Source organism: Ricinus communis, chromosome 3 (genome assembly GCF_019578655.1).
Source record: "Ricinus communis isolate WT05 ecotype wild-type chromosome 3, ASM1957865v1, whole genome shotgun sequence".
Lineage (NCBI taxonomy): Eukaryota > Viridiplantae > Streptophyta > Magnoliopsida > Malpighiales > Euphorbiaceae > Ricinus > Ricinus communis.
The window spans coordinates 32,555,847-32,580,435 of record NC_063258.1 but is presented as its reverse complement, the minus strand read 5'-3'; the positions used below and the strand labels follow the sequence as shown (position 1 = coordinate 32,580,435).

General features: G+C 34.9%; 7 protein-coding genes across 10 annotated transcripts; 4 read left to right on the top strand and 3 right to left on the bottom strand.

Moving 5' to 3' along the window:
• Positions 1–870: 870 nt before the first annotated feature.
• On the top strand, positions 871–5,986 carry LOC8274174 (probable protein phosphatase 2C 11). Of its 2 annotated transcripts, XM_015717057.3 has the most exons (12): positions 871–1,194; positions 1,308–1,368; positions 2,031–2,153; positions 2,310–2,373; positions 2,859–2,967; positions 3,410–3,563; positions 3,670–3,795; positions 4,028–4,151; positions 4,889–4,965; positions 5,185–5,237; positions 5,356–5,410; positions 5,586–5,986. In XM_015717057.3, the coding sequence occupies exons 3-12, from the start codon at positions 2,037–2,039 to the stop codon at positions 5,790–5,792; spliced, it is 1,086 nt and encodes a 361-aa protein (XP_015572543.1). In that variant the 5' UTR covers positions 871–1,194; positions 1,308–1,368; positions 2,031–2,036; the 3' UTR covers positions 5,793–5,986. The 2 variants fall into 2 exon arrangements, with proteins under 2 accessions (XP_015572543.1, XP_002515416.1); XM_002515370.4 differs by lacking the exon at positions 1,308–1,368 and having other exon boundaries at positions 872–1,194.
• Positions 5,987–7,087: 1,101 nt separating this feature from the next.
• Positions 7,088–8,971, bottom strand: LOC8274175. Its single transcript, XM_002515371.4, has 3 exons — positions 8,025–8,971; positions 7,640–7,710; positions 7,088–7,524 (listed from the first exon to the last, which is right to left on the bottom strand). The coding sequence occupies exons 1-3, from the start codon at positions 8,139–8,141 to the stop codon at positions 7,281–7,283; spliced, it is 432 nt and encodes a 143-aa protein (XP_002515417.1). The 5' UTR covers positions 8,142–8,971; the 3' UTR covers positions 7,088–7,280.
• A 2,224-nt stretch (positions 8,972–11,195) lies between these two features.
• LOC8274176 (pentatricopeptide repeat-containing protein At4g31850, chloroplastic) lies at positions 11,196–15,494 on the bottom strand. Of its 3 annotated transcripts, XM_002515372.4 has the most exons (3): positions 15,340–15,494; positions 11,749–15,047; positions 11,196–11,603 (listed from the first exon to the last, which is right to left on the bottom strand). In XM_002515372.4, exon 2 carries the CDS (start codon positions 14,881–14,883, stop codon positions 11,824–11,826), a length of 3,060 nt encoding a protein of 1,019 aa, XP_002515418.3. In that variant the 5' UTR covers positions 14,884–15,047; positions 15,340–15,494; the 3' UTR covers positions 11,196–11,603; positions 11,749–11,823. The 3 variants fall into 3 exon arrangements, with proteins under 3 accessions (XP_002515418.3, XP_015572560.2, XP_015572559.2); XM_015717074.3 differs by lacking the exon at positions 15,340–15,494 and having other exon boundaries at positions 11,693–15,333; XM_015717073.3 differs by lacking the exon at positions 15,340–15,494 and having other exon boundaries at positions 11,749–15,333.
• Positions 15,495–16,060: 566 nt separating this feature from the next.
• LOC8274177 (nuclear nucleic acid-binding protein C1D) lies at positions 16,061–18,646 on the top strand. The gene is made up of 6 exons (XM_002515373.4): positions 16,061–16,440; positions 16,550–16,605; positions 16,891–16,945; positions 17,115–17,195; positions 17,278–17,528; positions 18,230–18,646. Exons 1-5 carry the CDS (start codon positions 16,248–16,250, stop codon positions 17,511–17,513), a joined length of 621 nt encoding a protein of 206 aa, XP_002515419.1. The 5' UTR covers positions 16,061–16,247; the 3' UTR covers positions 17,514–17,528; positions 18,230–18,646.
• A 986-nt stretch (positions 18,647–19,632) lies between these two features.
• On the top strand, positions 19,633–22,253 carry LOC8274178 (nucleoid-associated protein At4g30620, chloroplastic). The gene is made up of 7 exons (XM_002515374.4): positions 19,633–19,879; positions 20,643–20,791; positions 21,340–21,440; positions 21,532–21,571; positions 21,673–21,744; positions 21,858–21,914; positions 22,005–22,253. The coding sequence occupies exons 1-7, from the start codon at positions 19,783–19,785 to the stop codon at positions 22,077–22,079; spliced, it is 591 nt and encodes a 196-aa protein (XP_002515420.1). The 5' UTR covers positions 19,633–19,782; the 3' UTR covers positions 22,080–22,253.
• Positions 22,254–22,267: 14 nt separating this feature from the next.
• LOC8274179 (early nodulin-like protein 1) lies at positions 22,268–23,179 on the bottom strand. The gene is made up of 2 exons (XM_002515375.4): positions 22,896–23,179; positions 22,268–22,814 (listed from the first exon to the last, which is right to left on the bottom strand). The coding sequence occupies exons 1-2, from the start codon at positions 23,080–23,082 to the stop codon at positions 22,456–22,458; spliced, it is 546 nt and encodes a 181-aa protein (XP_002515421.1). The 5' UTR covers positions 23,083–23,179; the 3' UTR covers positions 22,268–22,455.
• Positions 23,180–24,053: 874 nt separating this feature from the next.
• On the top strand, positions 24,054–24,522 carry LOC8274180. Its single transcript, XM_015717018.3, has one exon. It carries the CDS (start codon positions 24,111–24,113, stop codon positions 24,411–24,413), a length of 303 nt encoding a protein of 100 aa, XP_015572504.1. The 5' UTR covers positions 24,054–24,110; the 3' UTR covers positions 24,414–24,522.
• Positions 24,523–24,589: the final 67 nt, after the last annotated feature.

Sequence of the window (24,589 nt, the reverse complement as noted above, 5' to 3'; positions counted from 1 at the left end):
TATTACTCCATTAATGTATTACATATTGTGATTGACATTATAATTAAATAATAATAATCATGTTGCCAATTATATCATAATAATAATAATCATTATTATATTTTGTCCAGTAGGAAAAAACTAAATTATGAATATTAATATATAGATATTTATGTATAAATTATAAAAATAAATTCTCGATCTTAAGAGGGATCAGACGTCGTTTTCCTCATATTCTTATAAAGAAATTACAATATTAATTTTGCAGTGATGTTTGTTTAGGGAGATATTTTGGAGGTGGCCGACTGATATTTAAAGGAGTATTACTTTCACTTTCAAACATGGCCTACTGTCATTCAATGTAATTGCCTGTTACTTGAGTTTGGTGTGGATAAAATTGAGCCAGACATTGATAATTTTGCCAATTGAAATCATATAATATATAAAAAAAGAATATCCTAATTTTGTTCTAATTATTTTATTAGTGATTCATATATGTGGGAATGAGAGATTAGATTCCTAAAACTCACAGGATTGTTGAGAATTAAGTTCCAAAAAAGGTACTGCTGGACTAAATTAAATCAACAAGAATCAATTTAATATCATTAAACCTTAATTAATTCCCAAATCAAGACAGCTAATAGCCCTCAAATACAACCTTCTATTATCTGTTGGCTGTTGCTGACATGACACAGACAAAAGAAGCTTATCTATCGACAAATCTCTCCCCAAACTGTAAAACAGTTAAAAATCAAATGAAACGCCGCCTGATTTTTCCCGAATTAACCCCTGACGTCATAGTCATAGAGTGAGAAACAAAGGAAGCAAAGCAATCAAGACTTTCCACAGACAGACAGAGAAGCTGAGAAAAGTATTTATATATAAAAAAAACTGAAATAATAAAAAGGAAAAATTCAAAAGACTTCCCCTTTAGTCTACCAACAGTCACCAGAGCTCAAAAATATCACCTTTCTTCAAGAAAGTTTCAATTATATTTGTTTTATCACATACATTTATATCTGTGTCGTTTTCTTTTTTCTTGATTTCTTGCTCTTGTCGCCCAATTCTTGGTTTTTCTTATCCGATTTTCTGCTTGTTCTAATGGGTCTTACTTAGTCTAGTAAACAACTGCAGTTCCCAAGATTCTTAATCTTTTCAAGTTTTGCTTCTGAATTCTGATTCTAGCTTTCATTTTCTCAAGCCTCAGTTGAGCAGGTACAGAAAGCTTCAAGATCTATGGATATTAAATATCTTCTTAATTGTTTGTGTTATCGGATCATTTCATTTAAATTTGACTTGGTCATTGCTCTTTTTATTTCTTCTTTAAGGAAAAATTAGGTTTCTGTTCATGGGAAGTTTGTGTTTTTACGGTGGGGCTCAAATTAGCATGTGCGTTTCTTTTATTTTTCTAATATTTGACCGTCTTTAACTGCTTCTCTTTTGGATTTATATCTTGTTTTGTTTGACCCATGTTATCTGATCTGACTATATGTCTTATTTAATTTTTGCATTTCAAATCGTTATTTGGGGTCTCTTGTGATTATTTGATTTTTAGATGATGTTAGATCTTGATTGATAGTCATTATATGTATATAGGTGTCTGTTGGCGATTTGGGGAGCGATAAATTTTTTTAAATTTTTTTTATAACCATCTGCTCGTCTTAGGCTGCCCTGAATTCTGTCTCTATGCATATTAGCAATTGATTTAATTCTTGCTTGGTAGCTCAAAAACCTTGTTACATAAATGTTTTGCCTTTGAAAATACTCTAAAAAATGTGATTGGGGGGAGGGTTGTAATTCAGTTTACCTGAAACTTATGTTTAGATCTTATACAACAAGATAAACAAAAAATTATGTTACATGAGCTAAGTTCAGTTTTCCAGTAACCAAATAAATATTTGAGCAGAGTCTGAACTACTGGTAGGAGTTATTATTTGTGCTGTAGATTGTTATTTTTCATTTATTCTTGCTGAAGCTGTCGGATACATACATCATATTTTGGTCTTTTTATCGGTCTTGCTTTGTCAATCTAATCTTCTTTCACATTTCAGATAAAGATGGGTGTATATCTGAGCACTCCCAAAACAGAAAAATCCTCAGAGGATGGTGAGAGTGATAGGCTCAGATTTGGTTTGTCATCCATGCAAGGTTGGCGCGCAACGATGGAAGATGCTGTGAGTAATTAATACAACATGTTATCAGTCTGAATGTGAAGTGCCTTTCTGGCAATTCCAGTACATATCTGATTACTTGGTGCTTTACAGTTCATTTTCTTTGTCAATCTCATCATGATATTCTCTTAATTATTGTTATCATTTTTTTTGGCTTAGCATGCTGCATTACCTGATTTGGATGCTTCCACTTCGTTCTTTGGTGTTTATGATGGCCATGGAGGTACGAGTTGGAGGTTGAAGTATTTTTCTATGTACTCCACAGTCTTGCTCTATTAAATGTGTTTTTCTCTTGATTGTGAACCTTTACTAGTTTTTTTTGGTTGATTTCAAGATATGTTCATTACCTAATCAAATGATCTCATTGGTGTTTGCTCTTGAAATTAATGAATCTCTATTGTCATTTTTCACTTGCTTATGTTTCAAATGGTGCTTAAGTTCCTTGACACTCAGCCAAGCATGTGATGTGGTGAATGTGAAGTCAATCAATTTCTTAATTAAGATTTAGACTTTTGGTTAATTTACTGATGAGTCATGGAGGTCTTTTTTTCATCCTAGGACTCCTGCTTCTGTTTCTTCATATTGTCCGTATTATAGAGATAGCTTCTTAATTCGGAGAAACTTCAATATGCTTACTATTATGCCTACAGACTACCGCAGTGTGGTGGTAATATATATCGGTGGTAACCTTGTTCTGCTAACTTGCAGGTAAAGTAGTTGCAAAGTTCTGTGCCAAGTTTCTTCATCAGCAGGTTCTTAGGAGTGAAGCATATGCATCTGGAGATATTGGAATTTCTTTGCAAAAAGCATTTTTCAGGTTGCTTCATACAATTACTGGAGTTTCCTTTTTTTAGTCGTTTTTATTTATTTCTTTTTTTTTTCCTTGAATCTCCTTGCATCCTGTGTAAAGTGTCCAATAACATCATCTCTGTAATAACAGTGCCAAATGACTGGGTGTTTCTTTGTGAGCGTTATGTGGTTAAGTTTATAAATGATGCACAAATTTTCAATTTATTCATTTGCTGTAATATTATGTGCACATTTAACCAGCTTGTGAGTGAGAAAGAGCATTTTCTTGCATAATAATCACGGACTTTCTTGATATCAGTGATAAACCTTCATCTTAATGATATTTTTGTTAATTTGATTTCTGCTTTTTCTCCATTGTATAAGTCTTATATCTTGGAAACTTTGATCCTTTTTCGTCAATATCATGTTGTTATTCAGGGGCTTATACCGTTGTATTGTTTTTCTTTCAGAATGGATGACATGATGCGAGGACAAAGAGGATGGCGGGAATTGGCTGTTTTGGGCGACAAAATAAACAAGTTTACTGGCATGATAGAAGGGTTGATATGGTCTCCAAGGGGTGGTGACAGTACTGACCAACCTGACGATTGGGCTTTTGAAGAGGTATTTATAAAATTAAGGAATTAGCTGAGTCTTGCGGGTGCAGAGCTTGTATACTCTTTCTAGCATGGAATATTTATTTTTTACTTTCTCTGGTTTCAATTATCAGGGCCCACACTCTGATTTTGCGGGACCAACTTCTGGGTGCACAGCTTGTGTTGCTCTTATTAGGAACAGCCAACTAGTGGTTGCAAATGCTGGTGATTCTAGATGTGTCATATCTAGAAAGGGTCAGGTAATTTTCAATTTTCTGTAAGTAATTGGCTCTTTCTTCTAAGACTGTTAGAAAAATATTCTCCCTCCTGTTGCAATGTATTGTTAACCCTATACGCAGTTATTAAATTCATCCAGTTGCAAGATGCGGAACTGGCTATAGTTTTCAGATAAATGGACATAGAAATATATAGTATTATATATTTTCTCCAGAAATCTTTCTCTTGATTCTAATGCAGCTTCTTTTCTTTCAGGCCTATAATCTATCTAGGGATCATAAACCTGATCTTGAGGCTGAGAGAGACAGGATTCTGAAGGCTGGTGGTTTTATACATGCAGGACGAGTGAATGGCAGTTTAAATCTTGCAAGAGCTATAGGTGCTTTGGCTAATTTCTTGTAAAATCTTAGGATTACAATTCTCTGTTTTCTTGCTAGATTCTAGGAAATTAGGTTCCGGTTTCTTTCCCACAGAGCCTGCAGTCCTTTGTTTTGTGTTTAGGGGTTTTTGGACTCGGTCTCTGGGTTTTCTTAGGGAACTGGTCTATTACTGCTGAGCAAGTATTATACTTCCACTGCCAATTAAAAACAATGCGTGCAAAAAGAACTTAGAAGTATGGGTGACATTAACATCATAGTTTATGTTTTAGGAAGAAACTCATAAAACATGTTTGCTCGCAATGATCAGGTGCTCACATTCATATATTTCATGTCCATGGACATAGTTGTTAAAGGCGTAAGATGCACGACACACGAGCCCTATGCCTCGAACACTAAAATATGGGTGACATTAACAAGGCATGCGCCTAGGCACACCTCTATAACATTTTAGTTTACAGATGTGTTTTCTTTTACCATTTCCTTTAACTGTATCTGCGTCTATAGAGCTCCAGCATTGATCTGAGTATGTAAGCGACCTTACAAATATCTCATGCATGCCAAATCAGATAAAAAAATTTGATTCTCTTATTTTCTTCTCTTTGCGCTTCGCGTGTCTCAGGCGCATAACTGCTCCTTGCGCCTTTAGTAACCATGTCCATACAATATGCATATAGAGAGAAAAGAGAGGGTGGGAAGGTTTTGTCCTCTTTTCATTTTTTTTTTTTGTCTAATGCAGGTGACATGGAATTCAAGCAGAACAAATTTTTGCCTGCTGAAAAGCAAATTGTAACAGCCAATCCAGATATAAACATTGTACGTATATTTTCTTTTATGCAATATACAAAATTAAACACTTTTGGCAGATGGAAATGTGCATTATCCTTTCCTGCACTCTGTTGGTTTGAGTGCATTTCTTATCCCGTTAAATATGTTCTGGTATTGCTGTGACATAGCTTGTTATTAGTACTTGAAACATTTTGTTGTTTATTGATTATGTTCGTCTTTTTGTTCCTTTATTATTCTCTTAACTAGGTTGAGCTTTGCGATGATGATGAATTTATGGTGTTAGCATGTGATGGAATATGGTAATGCCTTAATTTCTGGGCGATGAACATATTTTGAGAACTCAATTGAACTGTTGCTACAAATTTTCTGAATACTTCAACGCTGATGATTTCAATATCTCAATGCTGATGATTTCAGGGACTGCTTGTCAAGCCAGCAACTAGTAGATTTTATTCATGAACAACTAAAGACGGTATGCACAATTAGGCCTTTCGTTAGGATCTCTGGTATTTGATCTTGTAATTAACTGCTAGCAATTAGCGAGAATAACAGTATGTCATTGGGTGTTATGGAAAGGAGAAGCTACTATATTTGCTAACTAAATCATCAATCTTAATAATGATCGTTACTAAACTGGAAAAATACAGGAAAGCAAGCTCTCTTTAGTGTGTGAGAGAGTACTTGATAGGTGTTTGGCACCATCAACAGCAAGCGGTGAAGGATGCGACAACATGACAATGATCTTGGTGCAGTTCAAGAAACCTATCCATCACACTGCTTCTGCAGACGAGCAATCCTCACACTCTGAATCTGCAGAAGCTGAATCTAGAGCAGAAGAAAATGAATTGAAGTAGCTGCTGTGCGCTGTTGATACCTCAGATACATTTGTGCAGCTCTTTGACTGAAGGAATGTACAATGAGGGTCCCCCTATTTTCTTGAAAAGTTGGGTCCTCGTATCTGTTTGTAGAAAAATTCCATAATGCTGGTGTGTGCTTTTATGTTTGAACCACATTATCACATTATATAACATGTATAGCTCTTTGTTTATAGCATTAGTCATGGCAATTCTGAGTGCATCACCTGTTAGGAGAATTCAGTAAATCACTCAGATCGGCAGCACGAGTATCTATTTTAGTCTTTTGATTATTCTAGGCCTTGCTTCATATGATAAGTTCGCAAAATTCTGGTGTTAAGAATATTTATAGTTTTCTTTCAAAAAATGTAATTTACAAGTGCCTCCTGGGCGACCCTTTACAGCTTCCTCAAAAGAAAAAAGAAAAACAGCTAGTGCTCTCTCGAGTTGCAATTTCAAACTGCATAGACACTCTGGCAAATGAGTGCTTAAGCGGCAATGAGGAGTTTTTATTTTTAAGTCAGAAGGTGGTGGCTTGCTAATGTTGGAAAGCGGCTCCTACTCTGCCCGACTCCTTATTTTATGGGCCAGGTTTATTTTTAAACCAAAATCCTTTTGTCTTGTAACTTCCTTGCATGGTTTTTATTCAATGAAATTTATTCCCATTGGGAAAAGGAGGACTAGTGTTCGAAGGATGACTCAGTAATTACACAAGGCGGAATAGGTATCCAACCACATGGGAACATTCATCTCAACTCTGGTGATTTCAGCCCGAAATTCTCATTACCCCAAAATGTTCAAGAAACTTGCCAGGAATGACTGTCTTGTAAATAATAGAGAACCGCTCTGCAGATTCAACTGTCTCCTTTAAAACGCTGCCATCTCCAATACCCTCTGAAGGTACCATGTATATATTCTTCCATCACCATAAATATTGGTAAAGCTCAGAGTAAATTGTTATCAACGCTATAGTTGATTTTCGAGGGTGGCATCATTGCTGTTTGGCGACGGCTTTGTTTCTCTGAATAGTCTCACTTCCCCTGTCCTTGAAATTATTTGTCGTCTTCTTTGAGCATAGAATACAAAGGAGTTCAAAGACATCCAAGATCTTTATAGTTTAATAGACAATAGAAGTCCAAATAAGAGCAATGCTTATAGAAAGGCACGTCTTCAATAACTTGGCCAAATATGTGCAACTGAAGAGACTAAGGTAGAAGAGGCGCCACCACTCAAGGACGCAATGAAGCAGAACTCGTGTGGCTGCTAAATACAAATTTAAGAATCAAAGGAGAAAAGAAGAAACTTATGGATAGGATTGCTGCAAAGTTAAATGGATAGCCATGTCAGACTGATAAAAGGGTACTTTGCTGTACAATTTCCACTGCTAAGATGAATGAAATGCTATATAAGCAATGAATTCAACTATTTAAAGGCAAATGCCTCTCCTGTGAAATGAGTTTCTTTATTTTTCAAAAAAGTATGAGACATCTAGACCTCCATTGAAGCAGACTGATCTTGCCATGAGATTTCCTTCTTCTCAACTCTTTTCTGCACAACTCTCTTGTCATTGGTCAAACCATTTGTGGGCTTCTTCTTCGGCTTTGGCGGCTTCCCCATATCCTGACTATCCTTATATTGCATAGCTGAATCTTGCAGTGGCACAGGATCTTGCTCCGGCTGAAGGTTGTCAGACTGTACATCCATTAAATATCTATGCCTTTGTCTTAAAAACCTAAAATTCAGAAAAAGAAAAAGGGGTTAGTCCATGAGTGAGTTATCTCAACATCTAAATACTTCAAATTGTAACTTGTAACAATCTAGGCAAATCATGAAAGCAAAGTACATACTGAACTTCTGCCATCAGAATATCTCTCTTCTGCTCTGTTGTCTGCAAGTTTTTCTTAATTGAAACAAATTCCTAAACAGAAAGAAAACAGCAGAAAGAGTCAATAGTTGGACCAAGACAAACCAATTATAGGCAATCCGACCCAAGTACCTAGAAGTGGAAAACATTCTTCAATTAATTGAAGTATGAATTCAAGTTGTTACTTGTGGTGAATTTTGCCTGACTACACACAATGCTCACTATCTATTATTTTTAAAAAGCATCAAAATTAGTGTGTTCATTTAACATACTTCACAACACAGAAACAGAAAGATAATCAACAAACACATGTCAATGAGAATATGCAAATTTCAAACAATAGAATAAACAAAAAAGAAAAGACTAACCTTTTGCAATATAAAGTAATCCTGAAGTAGGGTTTGGTATTTCCTAGCTTCCTCGTTAACGACAGATTGAGATTGGTAAGAATCTATCGCCAACCTTTTCAAATTCCTCTTCAACATTGTATTGCAGGAATTGGGTATCAACAGAAATTTGATAAGGCTTTTCTTTAAAGAAAAGAAAAACCCTTTTCAGCACTCAATTCAAAGATTGCATCTTTATTTAATCGAATAAACCGACACCGAATCCAATTCGGAAAAGGATATCAAAAAATTAAGAATTTTTCAGCAGAAAGTATAAAAAGCATGATGACAAACCCAATTCTTAAAAAACTGTTCATAAGAAACTTGAAAATTAAGCAAAGCTCAAACCCAAATCAATCCCAATAAGGAGATACAAAAAGAAACAAAATTGAGAGAAAAGAAAGATTAGGAAGAAAAGAAATAGGTCGATAACATTAATTGTAATTAACTTATACAAAGAAAGTCGTATTTGTATCGTATTTGTAATGTATTGTATTGGATCTTTGTCTTCTCTTTCTCTGAAACTTGTTGAAAAGTAGGAACCCGAAAAGGCCCATGGAGAAACAGAGAGAAAAGAATAATGAAGGGAGGATACAGAGAAGGGCATTTATGGCAACATGATCTATTAATATTAAGGTTTGTGTTTTGGAGATAGGAAGAGCTCTGCTGTGGTTGGAGGACAATTGAAGACATATCTAATATCTAAATGCTAATGCTTAATGTTATGTTATCTTTGTACTTCCAAATTTTCAATCTTTTCTTTTTTTATTTTTCTCTTTGATTTTTGTTTTTTCTCTTACAAAAACTTTGGACCAGATGGGCCATTTTTTTTTTTTATAGAGAAAGTAAGGAAAAAAGGGTTCAAAGGAAAGAGAAAGAGGGAAGGAGAGAAGGGTGTGTTCTGTTCTTATTATATGCCATGTAAGAGAAGTGGTGCAGAAAAACAAAAGGCAGAAGATAAATAGCTACTGTTTTTAGATGGCTTTGCTTGCAGTATTTTGTGGTGGCTTAAAATTACCAAATCACCCCTGTATGATAATTATTCTTTCCCAATGTATAAAACAATAATTATTCATATGAGGTAATTAATGATGCCTTAGAAGACAATTGAGTTTATTTATTTATTATTTACTCCAACGTTTTTGTGTCCAATACATTTGGAGCATCAAAATTTTTAAAATTTCTTCAAACTTTTTTTACAAATTTAGAAAAGAATCTTCAATTATTTATTTCCTAAAACTACTAAAACATTCCCATATAAAGATTTTGAAAACCTTAAAAATAATTTCAAGAAAGGTAAAATAAATAGTTATACATTAAAATGAGATTTGATATCAATTTTTTGGAGGAAATTACATTATATACTTTCTTTTTTGAAAATATATCATTTATACAATAATTTTATTTTTCTTTTATTTTTACTTTATTTTTATTTCCTTTTACTTTGTTTGATTTTTTTATTTCATTTATATGGTACATTTTCGTGATTATTATTTTTTATTCCCTTTCTTCTTCTTCTTCATTAAAGTTGTTACAATACCAGAAGAGAATATCAAAACTCTTTTTCTTTATCATTATTGGGTGTGTTGCGTGAAGCTTCAACTATTATTAAAAATCAAAAAAATATTTAAATTAGTATTAAGAAAAAAGACAATTTAACAACTTCAAGTCTCATGTTAAAGCTATATAATTATAAAGTAACAAACATTGGTGATGGAGAGTCATGAGTGTTTGGTTAGCAAAGGCTCTTACAATTTTTATGAGTCATATCTTATTTGAGATTAAATTATTGTTATCTAATTTGGTTTGATTTGAAAAAATAATTAAAAAATAGTTTAGGCTTAAAATTATTTGATCTTAATTTTCTGAATGGTTTTATTAATATTTGATTCAAATTTTATATTGTGGTATTGTTGAATAAAATGTGAATGTAGATATTGAAAAGCTGAATAGTTTTTTGGATGTCTTAAAATGAATAAAACGATAATTTATAACTTCAAATTCTCTTATCTTCCAGCTGTTTGTTAATATGTTTGAACCATAAAATAGCTTGTTATTAACTTTCTCTTCTTATTTTTTACCGAAATGTACATAAATTTTGAGTTTGATTTTTTAAAATTTTTAGCTTTTGAATGTTGTTTATGCACATTAATTTTTTTTTTTTGAGACACTATAATTGTTGAATTGGCTTAAAATGTATTTTATTATCCATGTTACCTATGTACGAAGAGACAATGAAATGACTACTTGAGTTGGTTAATAAATTGAATTACATGGAATTATGGTTTGCACTTATGATGTTTGATAATATGCTCTTTTAAAAAATTGGCAAAATTTTTTGAATAGTAGCCAAGCTTACAGATACATGGATACTAAATACTTTTTACCAAAATATATTATCATTAGCTTATAATAATTAATTTATTAATTATGTCAGATTATTAATAAAAATTGCAGAAATTAATAATTATGCTATATTTTATATCTGTAAATATAAAAATATATATTTTTATTACAATCTTTTTCAATCTAAAAAAGTTACATGAATCATATCATGTCATGTCATATTTCCGATTTCAAGCCTCCTAAGTTTCTTTAAAAAAAATAAAATCTGCCAGGTGATTAGAGGAATGAACTGGTAAGAGATGAGAACTCCCTCGTGTAATTTCTGTCTAACCAGGTGACAATCTATCTAATTTTATGTGTGCTCATGGAAAACAGTTTTCTGCAGTTTGAATAGCAGATTGGTTTCCTCGTAGTAATTAATTGCAGGCTATAAATGAGGAATGCCAAGGTCATGAACAAAGTATAAGAACCATTGAACTTCTCAAGTGACCGAGGCAAGAGCTTTCTACTCTGCCTTTTGAGGATGATATGCAAAGTGTTTCCTGCTTTGAAGGTTTCCAACCCTTCTGTTGCTTGGTTCAGCCCCTAATTCGCAGAGTTCTAAGCAACATTAAATCAATCCCAGAATGGGGCTTGATATGACAATTTCATATAGATTCACCCACTGTATAACCTGTTAATATGCAACTCTCGCCAGAAGAGTTTCTGCAGTTCCTACACAGGCAAAATTGTCCCAAAGTTTGTCTGTTGAAAACTAAATTTGCTCCAAAAAGGCATAAAATATTCAAAGGTTTGATCGCTCATGCATCCAGAAGTACCATAAAATAATTGGCGTATTAGATAATAAGAAAGTATTAAAGTATCTCAAATGTTACATGATGAGCCTGAACAGGTTGAACTAATACAGGGAGGACATGCCATTTACACATACAATCACTATACTACACCACAAAACTTTGTAAATAGTGTGCAGGGCTAAGATATTTACAGGTTTCCATGAACCAAGTCAGGATGACTTTGTGTATAATAGACTTGATCGCATTATACAAGAAAAAATGTTGGTGAATCAGCCATGGCAATTACAGCAAAGACGGAGATCTCTAAGTAATCAGATATCTACCACCACTCCACCACCATAAACAAAATCATTGCCATGATGATATTCAATGCACTGCAGTGAGACCAAAATGCTCCACTACAATTGGAGTATATATCCTGTAAAAAAGTATCGAACATGTGAGTGAGCTTATATCCACTGGCATTTCAACAACAAAAAACTGCATCAAAATTTTCGGAAGTCTTACAAAGAGCAAAACTCAACATCAGGATTCACAATCTTCAAAATAAAAGCTAAAATTACCGAGTGCATCACAAGCAGATGGATCAGCATATAACTATAATGACTGCCCATCTGAGTATCCCAAAAGTATCAGGATTAATTTGGAAGCTGAGCAAATGTACCCGTGTTAGGGCTGCAACCCCCAACCATCATCCTCTTGTAGACTGCATAGGCAGAATCAGAATTTCCCGACATGCTGTATCCACGGATTAGAGCATTATATGTGAACACATTAGGTTCAAGACCTATAAATTGTAATTCTTCATATAGCTTTCCTGCTTGTTCTACCATTCCAGCCACTCCAAGATTGAGTATCAAGGAATTGTAAGTGAAAAGATCAGGATTGATCCCTCTGCTCTGCATTTCATCGTAAAGAGTGAGAGCTTCTTCTATCCTATGTGATCTTCCGAGGCCATCAATCATGAGGTTGTAAGCAATTGAATCGAGATATAGCCCAGTCTGCTTTAGTTTCTCAAAGTAATGTAAAGCATCGTCTACTCTCCCAGCCTCACATAGGCAACCAACAAGACTAGTGTAAGACTTCAAATCTGGTCTTATTCCTTCTCTAACCATCCTTTTAAACAACTCGCAAGCAGTGTTGACATCACCAGTTTTCCCAAATCCATTAATAAGAATGTTGTAAATAGCATTGTTAGGTCTGCATCCATAGTCCACCATTTCCTCAAATAACTCTTTTGCTTCCTCCAGTCTACCAGACTTCAGAAGTCCATCTAAAAGGGGACCATAAGTACAGGGAGTGGGAGAGAAATCACCACTTACAAGATCATAAAATAAATCTAAAGCCTTGTCCAAACTATTAGATTTAACAAGATTAGCAATAATTATGTTGTGAGTTATGGTGTTTGGCTTGCATGAACTACAAATCATCTGTTCATATAGTTCAAAAAGTTCATTGATCTTCCCAGACTTCCCATGAGCATCAAGTAACAAGTTGTAGGTGAAAACATCTGGAGCACAACCAGCATTCTTCATCTCCGTGAAAAGATTCCAAGCCATTTCATCATTGTGGACCCCAAGAAACCCCTCAATTAAAAAGTTGTATGATTCGAGTGTTGGCTTAACTCCCAGTTCCTTAGTAAACCTTATAAACACACTTTGAGCAACAAGAGCTTGTTTATGCTTGCATAAAACCTTAATTATAGGCATCAATACTGATCCATCCTTGCATACCCTACCACATACCAACCTGTCACCAAATAAAATAGTCTTTTCTGTTCCAGCTTGAGTCAAGATTCCACCCATCAAATCTTCCCAAAATCTTCTGTCTACATAAACTCCAAGCCGATGAACAAAGTCCTCAGCAATCTTAAAGGCGTCCTCCATCAGCCCATTCTTTACAACACCAGGAAGGAGGGTGCACAAAGTTACACAATCAGGGGTAAGCATCTTCTTCATCTGATGGAAGAGCCAGATTGCATCACTAACTCGTTTTTCTATGACTAAGCCATGGATGATGGTGTTGAAAGTCAGAACATCAGGCATGCAATTCATTGTTGTCATTTTGTAAAGCATCTTCAGGGCCAAATCAACCTCATCATTCTTGCAAAGGCAATCTAGGATTGTATTAAAAGTTATTGTGTTTGGAGGACAACCATTTCCAGTCATACTGGCAAATAATTCCATGGCTCTCTGGACTTGACCCTCTTTGCCTAATCCAGCTATTAACGTGTTGTATGTCACAACCGTAGGAGCAAGCTTCATGTCCTTCAATCTGCAAAACATTTTCCATGCCTCATCTACTCGGCCAGCCTTGTAAAGTGTGTTAATCAAAGAATTGATTACTATTATATCGGGTTCACACTGATTTTCTGACATGTCTGATAGTAACTCAATGGCTTCATCCACTTGCCCTGCCTTGCTGTAGCACTTCATCATCATGTTATAGGTCACTGAATCCGGAGCAAGCCCATTGCTTTTAAGCCTGTTAAAAATAACTTTTGCTTCTCTGAGTCTACCCATTTCCGCAAGACTATACAAGGATGCATTACAAGCAACAATATTAGGAGCTATGCCTCTAATTTTCATCTTCTCAAAGGTCTCAAGAGCTTTATCAGATCGACCAGACTTTCCATAGAAGTCAATAAAAAGGATGTATGTATAGGCTGTAGGTACAACACCCAGAGTTTCCATATTATTGAAAAGGTCAAGAGCATCATCCAACCTATTTACCCTCAGAAGTCCAGAAATCAATGTGTTGTAAGTATGAAGGTTTGGCAAAACCCCTTGCTTTCTCATGACATCCAGCAGATGGAATGCTTCATCAATGTTCCCAGCTTTGCATAAAGCATTAACAAGTATAGTAAAAGTAATCACATCAGGGGCATAACCATCAGCTTCCATTTCACTCCAAAATTCTTTCACCCTTCCCAAGTCACCACAATCACTGAACTTGTCCAACATGGTAATGTAGGTTACCCTATCAGGTTTATGACTACTAGCTTTCATCTTTACAAACAATTCCATGGCATCATCAAGTTTTCCTGCAGTGCAAAGAGCATCAATGAGAACGGTATAAGTAACGACATCAGGGCCGCATCCATCATCTTCCATCCTCTTCATAATCCTACACGCCTCATCAATTCTCCCTGCTCTGCCAAGTACCCTAATGCATATGGTGTATGTATAGATATTTGGCTTCAATCCCAAACTCTCCATCTCTTCCAACAAAGACTTAACAGTTTCAGTATCTCTTCTCTTTCCTGTTGCTACCATAAGGGCAGAGAAAGTCTTAAGACTAGGCTTAAGGCCTTCTAAGACCATTCTTCTGTACATCTCCAACGCCTCCCTACATAAGCCAGACTGAAGTAGCAAATGGATCAACCCGTTATACGAATAAGCATTCAAATGAAAGCCAGCCTCCCTCATCTTTCCAAGTGCAAATGGTGTTTGCCTAAGGCCACCCCTAATAAAAAGCCCCTTAAATATAATTAAATAAGTGTTCAAGTCCCTCTTTATAATTTGGTTTTGCATCAAGTTAAATACAACAACCATATCACCCACCCTCCTATGAATCCTCAAGATTTCAAGCATGTGATTACATGTTTCAGTTGTGTGAACAACAAAGGGCATTTCAGCAACTGAATTAAAGTAAGAAAAGGCATCAGTTGGATCCAAAATCGAGTTAAGAACCGCCATAACTTCCTTAGAGGATAAGGCATTTTTTGGCTTCCTCTTCGCTACCACCAATCCATGACTGCTTTTCACTGCAACCCCACCGAAACCCACTTGCCTTTCCTTGTGTTTCTCCCAAATTGACAGAGATCCACATGTCAAAAAGTTCAAATTTCTAACCCTCCGACCTTTTGATATGCCATTATTATGGATGAAAGCAGGAAAGGTGTTAACTTTAGTGAAAGTATAGCCATAATTAACACTAGCATAGTATATATTTGAAGAGCAAATAATTAACACAGCCATGGAATGATTATCAGAACATAAAGAACAAGCAATACTGATAACAATCTCAAGAAATCAGAGAGGGGTTGGTTTATGCATGATGGTAGTTTGTTGAATTGTCTATGAAACTTGACAAGCTTCAAAGGAGAAAGAGAGAGAGAGAGAGAGAGAGAGACAGAGAGAGATTTCACGCACCTTAAAGTAATTTTCATAAAGCAGTAGCGAATTGCTGCTACTCTGGTACGAGAAGGTAACGTCTGTCGATGATTTGAATTTAGAAGTCATGGGTTAAAATGGCGATGACATGGCTGGAGGGTGTGGTTGCTTTGCTGATATTTTTCCCGTAGATATTTTAGTGTAAAACTAAATTAATTTAGAAAAATAACTTATCCATTAATACATTATATTATAATTCATAAGGCATTATACTTCTATGTTAAAAATATATATATAAAATATTATACTTATATATCAAAATTTCTGAATCTTTTTTATGTATATTAATTTCTTTTGCTCACTCATTAAGTGACTTGTTGATATGTTTTCTTATTACTGTTGATATGGTTTTTATTATAATTGTAATTAGTAAAATCTAAATCTTTTATTAGAAAAAATAACTAAATTATATAGTAATATAAATTAGATATATAATTAGATATATAATAAATATCACAACAGTATTATCATATAATATAAGAAAATTGTGTTAAATTATCAATTAATATAAATACATAAAAAAATATGATTGATGCATAAATATAGATTTATTTAGTCTTCAAATATAATAATTTTTGATAATATTGGACAAAATTGCTTTTTATTCATTTAATTTCTAAATATAATAATAATGACCTCATAATCCATTATTAGGAAAAGAAAAAAAAGGAGGCGTTAGCCATATATATCATCTGAGCCACCAGAAATTTAACTACCAAAAACAACATAAACCTCTCTGTATCCCCCTGAAAAGCCCTAGCTCCCTACCCACAAGAAGAACAATAGCCAAACACAGCAGCCTCAAAAAATTCTGTCTCTTCCTTACTGCAAAACAATCGATTTTCACATAAAGATTGCATCTTTTTGTCCTTTTAAGTGATACAAAAATGGACAACTCACTTGTACCTGAAGCAGTTCTTGATTCTGCTAAGACAACCTTAGCAAATCTTGAGAAAGTAGAGACCCAACTGCTTAACTTCCTTTCTCTCTTTAACCCTGAAATTCTCGCTGATATGCCCCCCCTTGAACGCGCTCGATCTCTATTTTTGTTTGCCAAGGCCACTACTTTACTTTTTGCATGTACATTGTTTGCTTCTCTTTTGTCAAGTAACTTGTGTTTAGTTTCAGATTTTTGTTATGATGGCTTTCTTGCTTGATATGATTTGGTTAAATTTTGTGGATTTTTCAGTGAGACTAAGGTGCAATGGAATTGACCCAGATGAGCATCCCGTCAAGACAGAGCTTGTATGTTCTCTTATACCATTAATTCGTATATTTTGGCATTTGAATTTTGATGTAAAACTTCCATTAATTTTTAGATTTGAGCCTTTGGGTTTTGATGTTGAGGTTGATATTGTATATTTCAGTTTGTTTTTTTATTAGTCCTAGCGTTCTTTTGATTGCCACCTGAGTAGGTATTTCATTCTGTGTTGCTTTGTGTGTCTGGGTGAGAAGGAGCTTTTGATTTAGAAATATTATTTCTTTTAGTCTTACCTAAAGTCTTTACTTTGGTGGTTAAAATATTTGCAGGAAAGGTTGAAGTTGTATCAAGACAAACTAGACCGGTTTGTAGATTTAAGTGAAGGTATTTCTTTTCCTCCATCCCAAATTTATGATTGTCATCTGCATTGTCTGAGCAAAAACTCTTTCCAAATAAGTTGAAAAGCGAGTAAGGTTCTTTTAATTCATGAGGAGCTTTTTCATTTTATTTAATATTGCTTACTAATTAAATGACTTTGAATTTGTTTGTGAAGCACCATTGCGACCTTCTACCACATTAAATTACCAGGCTGCAACCCGTTTCATTGAGCATTCTTTGCCTGACCTTACTGCTGGTATGTAGTAGTCAATTCCTTGCTATTAGCATGATCTTCTCTTAGTGAAGATCTCATTTAAAAACTTCTTTTCCACAAGCAGAACAGAAGACAAGTATGCGGGCTATTAGTAGAGGAGAAGGAGCCAAGATGAAATATTTGGAGAGAAGGGCCCAAAGGAAGAGGAAATATCAATCACCGGGAAAAGATACAGTCCAAGCTGCTGCCTCCAAATTTCTTCAGAAAGCAGCTCGTGAGCTTCTAGGTGATAATACAAGTGGTTTTAAGGGTCCTCTACGAGTCGACATGTTAGATAAAGATGACCTGCACGCGGGCTAACTTTCTACTGTCTCGGTATATCTTAATTCCATATTTGCAACTATTAGAGTTTCATTGCTCATGGTTTTTTCAGCTGTTTCATGATCATTTTATTATTTAAATCTCATTTAAGACTGTTATCAGCTTTGAGAAGCTGTACTAGGTTTTGATAGTGGTAAACTGAAAGATCCATAATGATGTCTGGATTCTTCCCTTGTCAAGTCTTGGTGCTGTGAGTTTTTAGTTTAACATGGTCTAGATCAGCTCATACATTAATACTTGTGGTAATCTTGCCAATGTTACCTACCATGCAGAATGAAAAATGGGAACGTAAAACATCACTTGCCCTGTTTGTGGTACGATGGGGGATATGCTTCTTCTTTTGGATCACTTAGGTGCAAATAATACGTTTATGGCAAGTTATTTTCATATATTTCCTCCTTAAAAGGAGCATATAACGATCCTAGGTTTTTCCTTTCCGAGTTAAATATAAACGTGGTAAGAAGTTGTTTTTGTTATTTCTTGGCTAGAAAAGGAAAGATGTTGAGACTGCATTTTTAATGTTCCAGTATGTTGCCGATCCATGTTTAGGACGGTACCCAGATCACAATTTGTTACTCTATTAACTTTTTCTGGTAACCCTGAATTGCTACAGAAATTGTGCTTGACAGATTAAATGGAATTAATGTTCACTTTACCATTCTTGACATCTTTCTTTTCCTTTTCTATTATCACAGGACTGCACAGACCAGAACTACCAGTTTTTGCCATATGCTTGAGTGGTACTGGTATTACTGTGGCCTAGCTGTGAAAGATCACCTGTTCTTGTTCCGCAATATGAGGCCTTTGATAGTTTCTGTTACCCACTACAGCGTTCTGGGTTTATGATGAGAGGTACATTAAGCCACTGTTGGAGCTCTCATGGAGGGAGTCGAGGGCACTCTAAAGTAATTAGTTTTGTTCTCTTATCCTTCTCCGGCCTCGGCGCGAATCATTTCGAATAGCAATAGTCTTCTCAGCTTTGTTTCTGGGCATAGAGAAGACATAATTTTGATTGTTTTGTTTATTGTTATGTGATCTCTAGTAGAATTTTTCCCATACTATATATTGTGGATGCTTATGTGAATTAATGAAGTTAATGATGCAATTCTGTATATTGTGCAGTGAAAACTCAGATCAGTTCAAATTCCTAATCCCATGCATTGGCAGCAAAACTTGAATGTAAGATCTTTTGATGGGGACTAATGCATGCTGCTAAATTCCTTATTGAATTTGCCCAATTTCAAACTCCTAGCGTCCCATATCACCAAAGTTACAACCTCTAGAAATTTTTTAGCATCCTCAAAACACAAACAATAAGTAAATATTACCATTTAAAACTCTTAGTCTGATTTTCGATTATTGGCATATGCTAATATACGCTCTCTCTGATTTTTTTTTTCTTTTTAACATTATTTGATTTCTTTTTATATGGGAATTATGTAGATAAGCCTTCCATTTCAGGCACAACTATGGATAATCCTTTGACATTTAAACCAGAGTACAGTTAACTATTCAACGTTTATTTTTTCTCACTAAACCTTGAGTTAAATAATTCAACTGAATTTAAATTTGGGTTCATTTTGAGTTGAATCAAGAATTTAAATTATAATTTAATATACTGAATAAAATACAAAAAGATATGAAAACTCAGATTTGAGTATTAAGATATTACCTTTACTCTCGACTTGTAACAAGGTGGATTTACGCATCATTGATTCGTTTCATTTAAAGCTAATTAATGATACCCTCATTTTTCCTCCTCAAGTGCCTCCTTAATTTCTGAAATCAAAGTTTTAAATTCATTTTTTTCTTTTGTTTACGTCGTTTAATAGTGATTTAGCATGCACTGATACCAATATGTGAATCAATAATAATCAAAATTATAAGTTTAAGATCGAGTTTCAGTTTAACTGAACTATTTAAGAAAACGTTTAGAGTTTAGATGAAACATAATAATATAAGATAATTAATTACACTTTGTGATGAAGGTTAAGAATTGTGTTTTGCCTTTTCTCTATATATATATTTTTTTGCCGGGAAGAGCAACTTTAGGATCGGGTAATCGGGTCAAGTAGACCACTGAAATTCGAAGCTTAGAGTTTTTGAGAGTTGAAAAATTGAGAGGGATACTGTTTTTCTTTTTTCTTTTTTCTTTTTTTCTTTTTCGGTTCCAGTACTTAAAAGAGTACGAACTAAAAGCAGTCTCTTTTTTGTGTATCATCTCTCTCTGCAATCAATTATCGTCAAAATGGCGTCTATGGCCACTTATGCTTCAACTCCAAAGCTTGGAAACTGCTGCTCTCTCACTTTCCACAAAAACCCTACTTTTTCTTCTATCTCTTTCTGTAAGCTCTCTCTGCCCTTTTAAATTCTTTACTAAGTCCTTTATGTACTTGAAGTTTCTTTGTTTATGGGTTTATTTGTTTGTGTGCTTACTTTTCACCCATTGCTGGTGGGAATTGATTTCTTTTGAAAAAGAAAAAACTCCAATTTGCAATTTCTATGCAAACTATTTGCAGAGAAACAAATCGTGAGTAAAGTTGGAAGCTTCCTTTTTTCAGTTTAATTATTTTAATGGTTGCTGAGTAAATACTAGTAATGATAAGAATCCATATGTGTATTGATGTTCCAGTGAATGTGTATGTGACCTGTAGTTGTCATTTATCTTTGTTCGTAGCTTCATTATTGTAGTATTCATCTTGTCCGGGTTAATAATACATTCTTCGGCATAGCTACCTATTCTAATTCCTAAGTGTTACATTTTCCATTTGTTAAAATTTGGAGAACCTATAAGTTGTCAAAACTTTTATATCTTTGATTCAGTCTTATGTCTAATTATGCTGCCTTGTTTAAGCCCCATGTATAATAAGAAATGATGTGGACCATTTGGGTTTCAAGAACTTTTTTTGTCTCTCCTGTGCATTTGTTGATTATGGTCGTAAAAGAATCTGACAACTTTCTGAACTTGTATGAAGACAGCATAATTACAAGCCTACTCAGTGTGCTGAATGGTGTATTATTAGCAATCATCTTTTTCAGTATTTTTCCTGTGCACGGATTTTGTGATCTCTCAGGACAATGAATTTAATATTCTTTCTCTTTACTCAGGTAAAATAAACTCATTTGCAAATCACATTGGACCTCTGATTGTGTCACGGCCTGATAGGACTGGGAAAGTGTCGTTGTCTCTACGTCTGACTGGTCTATTTGGGGGTAAAAAGGAGAATAATGATAAGAGCGAGGAGAAACAGTCAAAGGTTCAGTTAATTCTCTCTCAATTTGATTTTAGTACTAGCTCAATTTTGTGTGATAGAACTAAGTTTCACGCAGGTAGAGCATCTGCATTTGCTTCTGCGACTAATACAGTTGTCTACCTCCCAATGGAATGTTACTTTCTGAAAATTAATTAGTATATTCCCAAGTAGTTTACTGTTTCTCTTCCAAGTATTTTGTATTTTAGTTTTTATAGCTTCTTCATTTAAATGCCATAAAGAAAAGATACATTAGACAATCAGGGTGGACCAAGCAAATCATAGTCAATTTATATTTTGATTACCTGAAGGCAAAGTTTCTGTACCAATTTGATAAGTGCTGTTGTTGCCTATCGTGTGTAAAAATAAAAAATAGTAAAATAATTATAACCAAAAAAAAAAGGACTTGTAAGTTCCGTGACGTTGCTATGCATATGTTTTTATATCCGAGCTATTTAATCTGGATACGTTATTATTGTCTTCATAATTCGATTATTTCTAGCTATTAGGTTGATATTGTAATTGTTGCCATAACCTTGAATACTAAAATTCAGGCAGGATTAATGGGTAATATGCAAAATCTGTATGAAACTGTGAAGAAAGCACAAATGGTAGTCCAAGTTGAGGCTGTACGTGTGCAGAAAGAACTTGCTGTGTATGTGGAATATCTCTTCCATTTCTATATTTAATATTTTTGTTTAAGTTTTAAATTATTCCACTCCATTATCCGTAATGTTCTGTTGCAGAGCTGAGTTCGATGGCTATTGCCAAGATGAACTAATTAAGGTATCTGTTGCTTTGCCTCCCGACTCTTGTGGTAATTTTTGCAAATTGTTTTGTTTTATTTATAAGAGGCTGTTACACATTTTCAATTACTGGGATTCTAGGCAACACTTTCAGGTAACCAGCAACCTGTGAGAATTGAGATAACTGAGGCTGCAATTGAACTAGGAGCTGAAGTGAGTATTTTAATAGTTAGTTAAACTATTTTGCATGCGATCGATCTTTATTTATTCTATCACTTTCCACTAGTTCTCCTAAAATTTTATCTTTTTTTTTTCCTTCTATGCAGAAACTGTCTCTTCTGGTTACGGAGGCCTACAAGGATGCACACCAGAAGAGTGTCAAGGTGAAACACCACCATCCCACCCCACCCCCGGGAACATATTTTACTTTTCATTCAGCAGCACCATCTTAATTTGTTGTTCTTCTCTTGCAGGCTATGAAGGAAAGAATGAGCAATCTTGCCCAAAGTCTGGGACTGCCACCAAATCTCAACGAGGAATTGAAGTGACGTTTGACAGTGTAGTGGATTTCTTCAATTTTGAATTTGGACATTGCAGAAAATATCCATTCATAACCGTGCAGGGCCATAGTTACTTAGTAAACTTTTCTGTTGAAATGTTGAAGGATACTGTTTATAAGGATACATTTTTTAAATATGGGAAGATAATCTTTTGTTTCAGAAGAGGAGGCATTGTATAAATAAATAAATAATAAAATGAATTTCATATCAATATCCTGAAAGTCTCTACATAAGGCTCAAAAAAATATCAAGAATGAATAAAGAAAATGAGCTGGAAAGGAAAATCCAAAATTCTTTCCCATAATTCAAGATCTAAAGCAGGCAATACCCTCATTACTAGAGTTAAATGGAATGATCCATCTCATCAAAACAAAGCCCAGAGCAAAATCCCCAAAGGAGCCACCAAGAAGCTGCCTTTGAATTTCAAGCTGGTAGCAGTGCTTGTTGGAGCAATAGCAGGGCCTTCAAACTCAGCTGGAGAAGGAGCTGGAGAAATGCCAATGAACCTGTTATGTCTTGGGGACAGAACCACCACAATCATCTTTTGCCCTTTCTCACAGTGACCCTCTGCTCCACTGATGAAATAGTATGGCCCTGCTCTTTCAAGCTTCACCTTAGTGTTCCCATCCTTGTACTCTTCAACTGGATTTGAGACGTTGCAGCTTAGATAAGCTGCTCTTGTCACTTCCAACACTGAGTCTTTCTGGCTGTCATATTTCCACACTGCAAAATCAGATACTATAATTAGAGAAAGAGAGAAATAGAGCCGAAGTAAATTTGAAATGGGGATTTATACAAACATACCAAGAGAGTCACCAATGCGAAAACGAGAACTTTCAGCCCATTTATTGAGAGAATCGGATTGAGAAGATGGGACTTTCCATGCATCTGTTTTGCCCCCAATGAGTATATCTTTAGCATCAGATAAGCTAAAGAGCTGTAGAGTGATCATGAGCAACAAAGAAGATCTTTGAAAGCGAGACATGGCCATACTGATGAGAGTTTTGATGCAAAGAGATAACACAACTGCTTGAAAACTTGAAATCAGCGGAGATGTATTGGAAATGAGAGTGAGAAGGCAATAAGAGGTATTGTTTGCCTTTATAGTGAGAAGGAAGGGAAAACTAGCCGTTGGAGAAGATGATAGAGTGGACCCACTTGGCGGTCTTGTTTGTGGACCATTGTCTGTTACATTTTGCAGTAACGATAAAAAAAAGAAATACATGAAAAGGTGGTAAAGGAATCTAAACGGACAAAAAAGACAGAGAAAGAAAGGTTTTCTGCACACATTTTCATGGAGTTGTGTTGTTTTTGCTGAGAAGGAAATTCCTCTTGCTAATGTTGTGTGCTGTTTTAGGATCCTTTTGCTAATTGCCAGAATCTTTTTAACTTTGTTTTTCGTTTAAAATGTTTAAATGCTTTAGACTATTATTAAATTCTTTTGAATAAAATTATATTCTTTCGAATTTAATAAATAAAATTATTCAAATATAATTTATAATTTCATTTTTTAAAATGCCTTTTCACATATCAAATACCTTTATTTTTAGGAGTCAATGTTCAAAATTAAACCTCGTCAAGCTTAAAAACAAATAAAATCAAGTATAATTTGAATTCATGCCCTCGAGTTACGAGTCTAGATGATATAAACTCCAATTCAAATTCAAATATTCCTTTTTGCATTTTGATGGGTTATTTCTAGGCCTTGATGTAGTCCATTATCATTTGATGCCCTAGCCATGATTCAGTTCATGGATCCAAACTGAACTATAATCAAGGTGGGTCCGCACCCATCTTGAACCTACCCTTATTCGAGAAACTCCATTTCTGTTATACCCACCCAACAAATAGTTAAAACCAGCACCTGGTCCTCCACTTGTCCTGATGGTATGACTTCATACCATGCAAAAGCTACGTGTTCTATAACTAAACTCCTCACCCAACGTTACTCAAACGTGGCAGAAACTGCTCATTATTGTTTTAGGCTAGAAGGTGGGGAATAAATTTTGAGAGACGAAAATGGCAGGTGATGAAGATTGGAGGAAACAAGCAGACACCCACAAGATGAGTCCTGAAGAAGTGAAAGCAGCAGGTATAGAAGGATCAAAGAGGCCACCGGGACATAACCCAGGAGGGGTTTTGCACCAGAGGCGAAAGTTGCCTTTCAGCACAACCACAATGACAGTTGGTGGTTTCCTCATTGTAGCTACTATTGGATATATGGTGCTGTATGCCAAGAAAAAGCCTGAAGCAAGTGCTCATGATGTGGCTAGGGTGGCTACTAATACTGCTGACCCAAGGGATACTCATCCCAGGAAGTAGGATTTAGACGGTTGTAAATTGAGTTTGTGTTTTTTATGATGCTGGTTGTCTATTATGGATGGAATATTTTGTACTCGAAAGAATAAGATTGGTTACTACTTTCTTCTAATACATTTGTTTAGGTGCTATCATAAAGGGATACAAGGAGCAGGAAGATTTATAATGAAATAACAAAT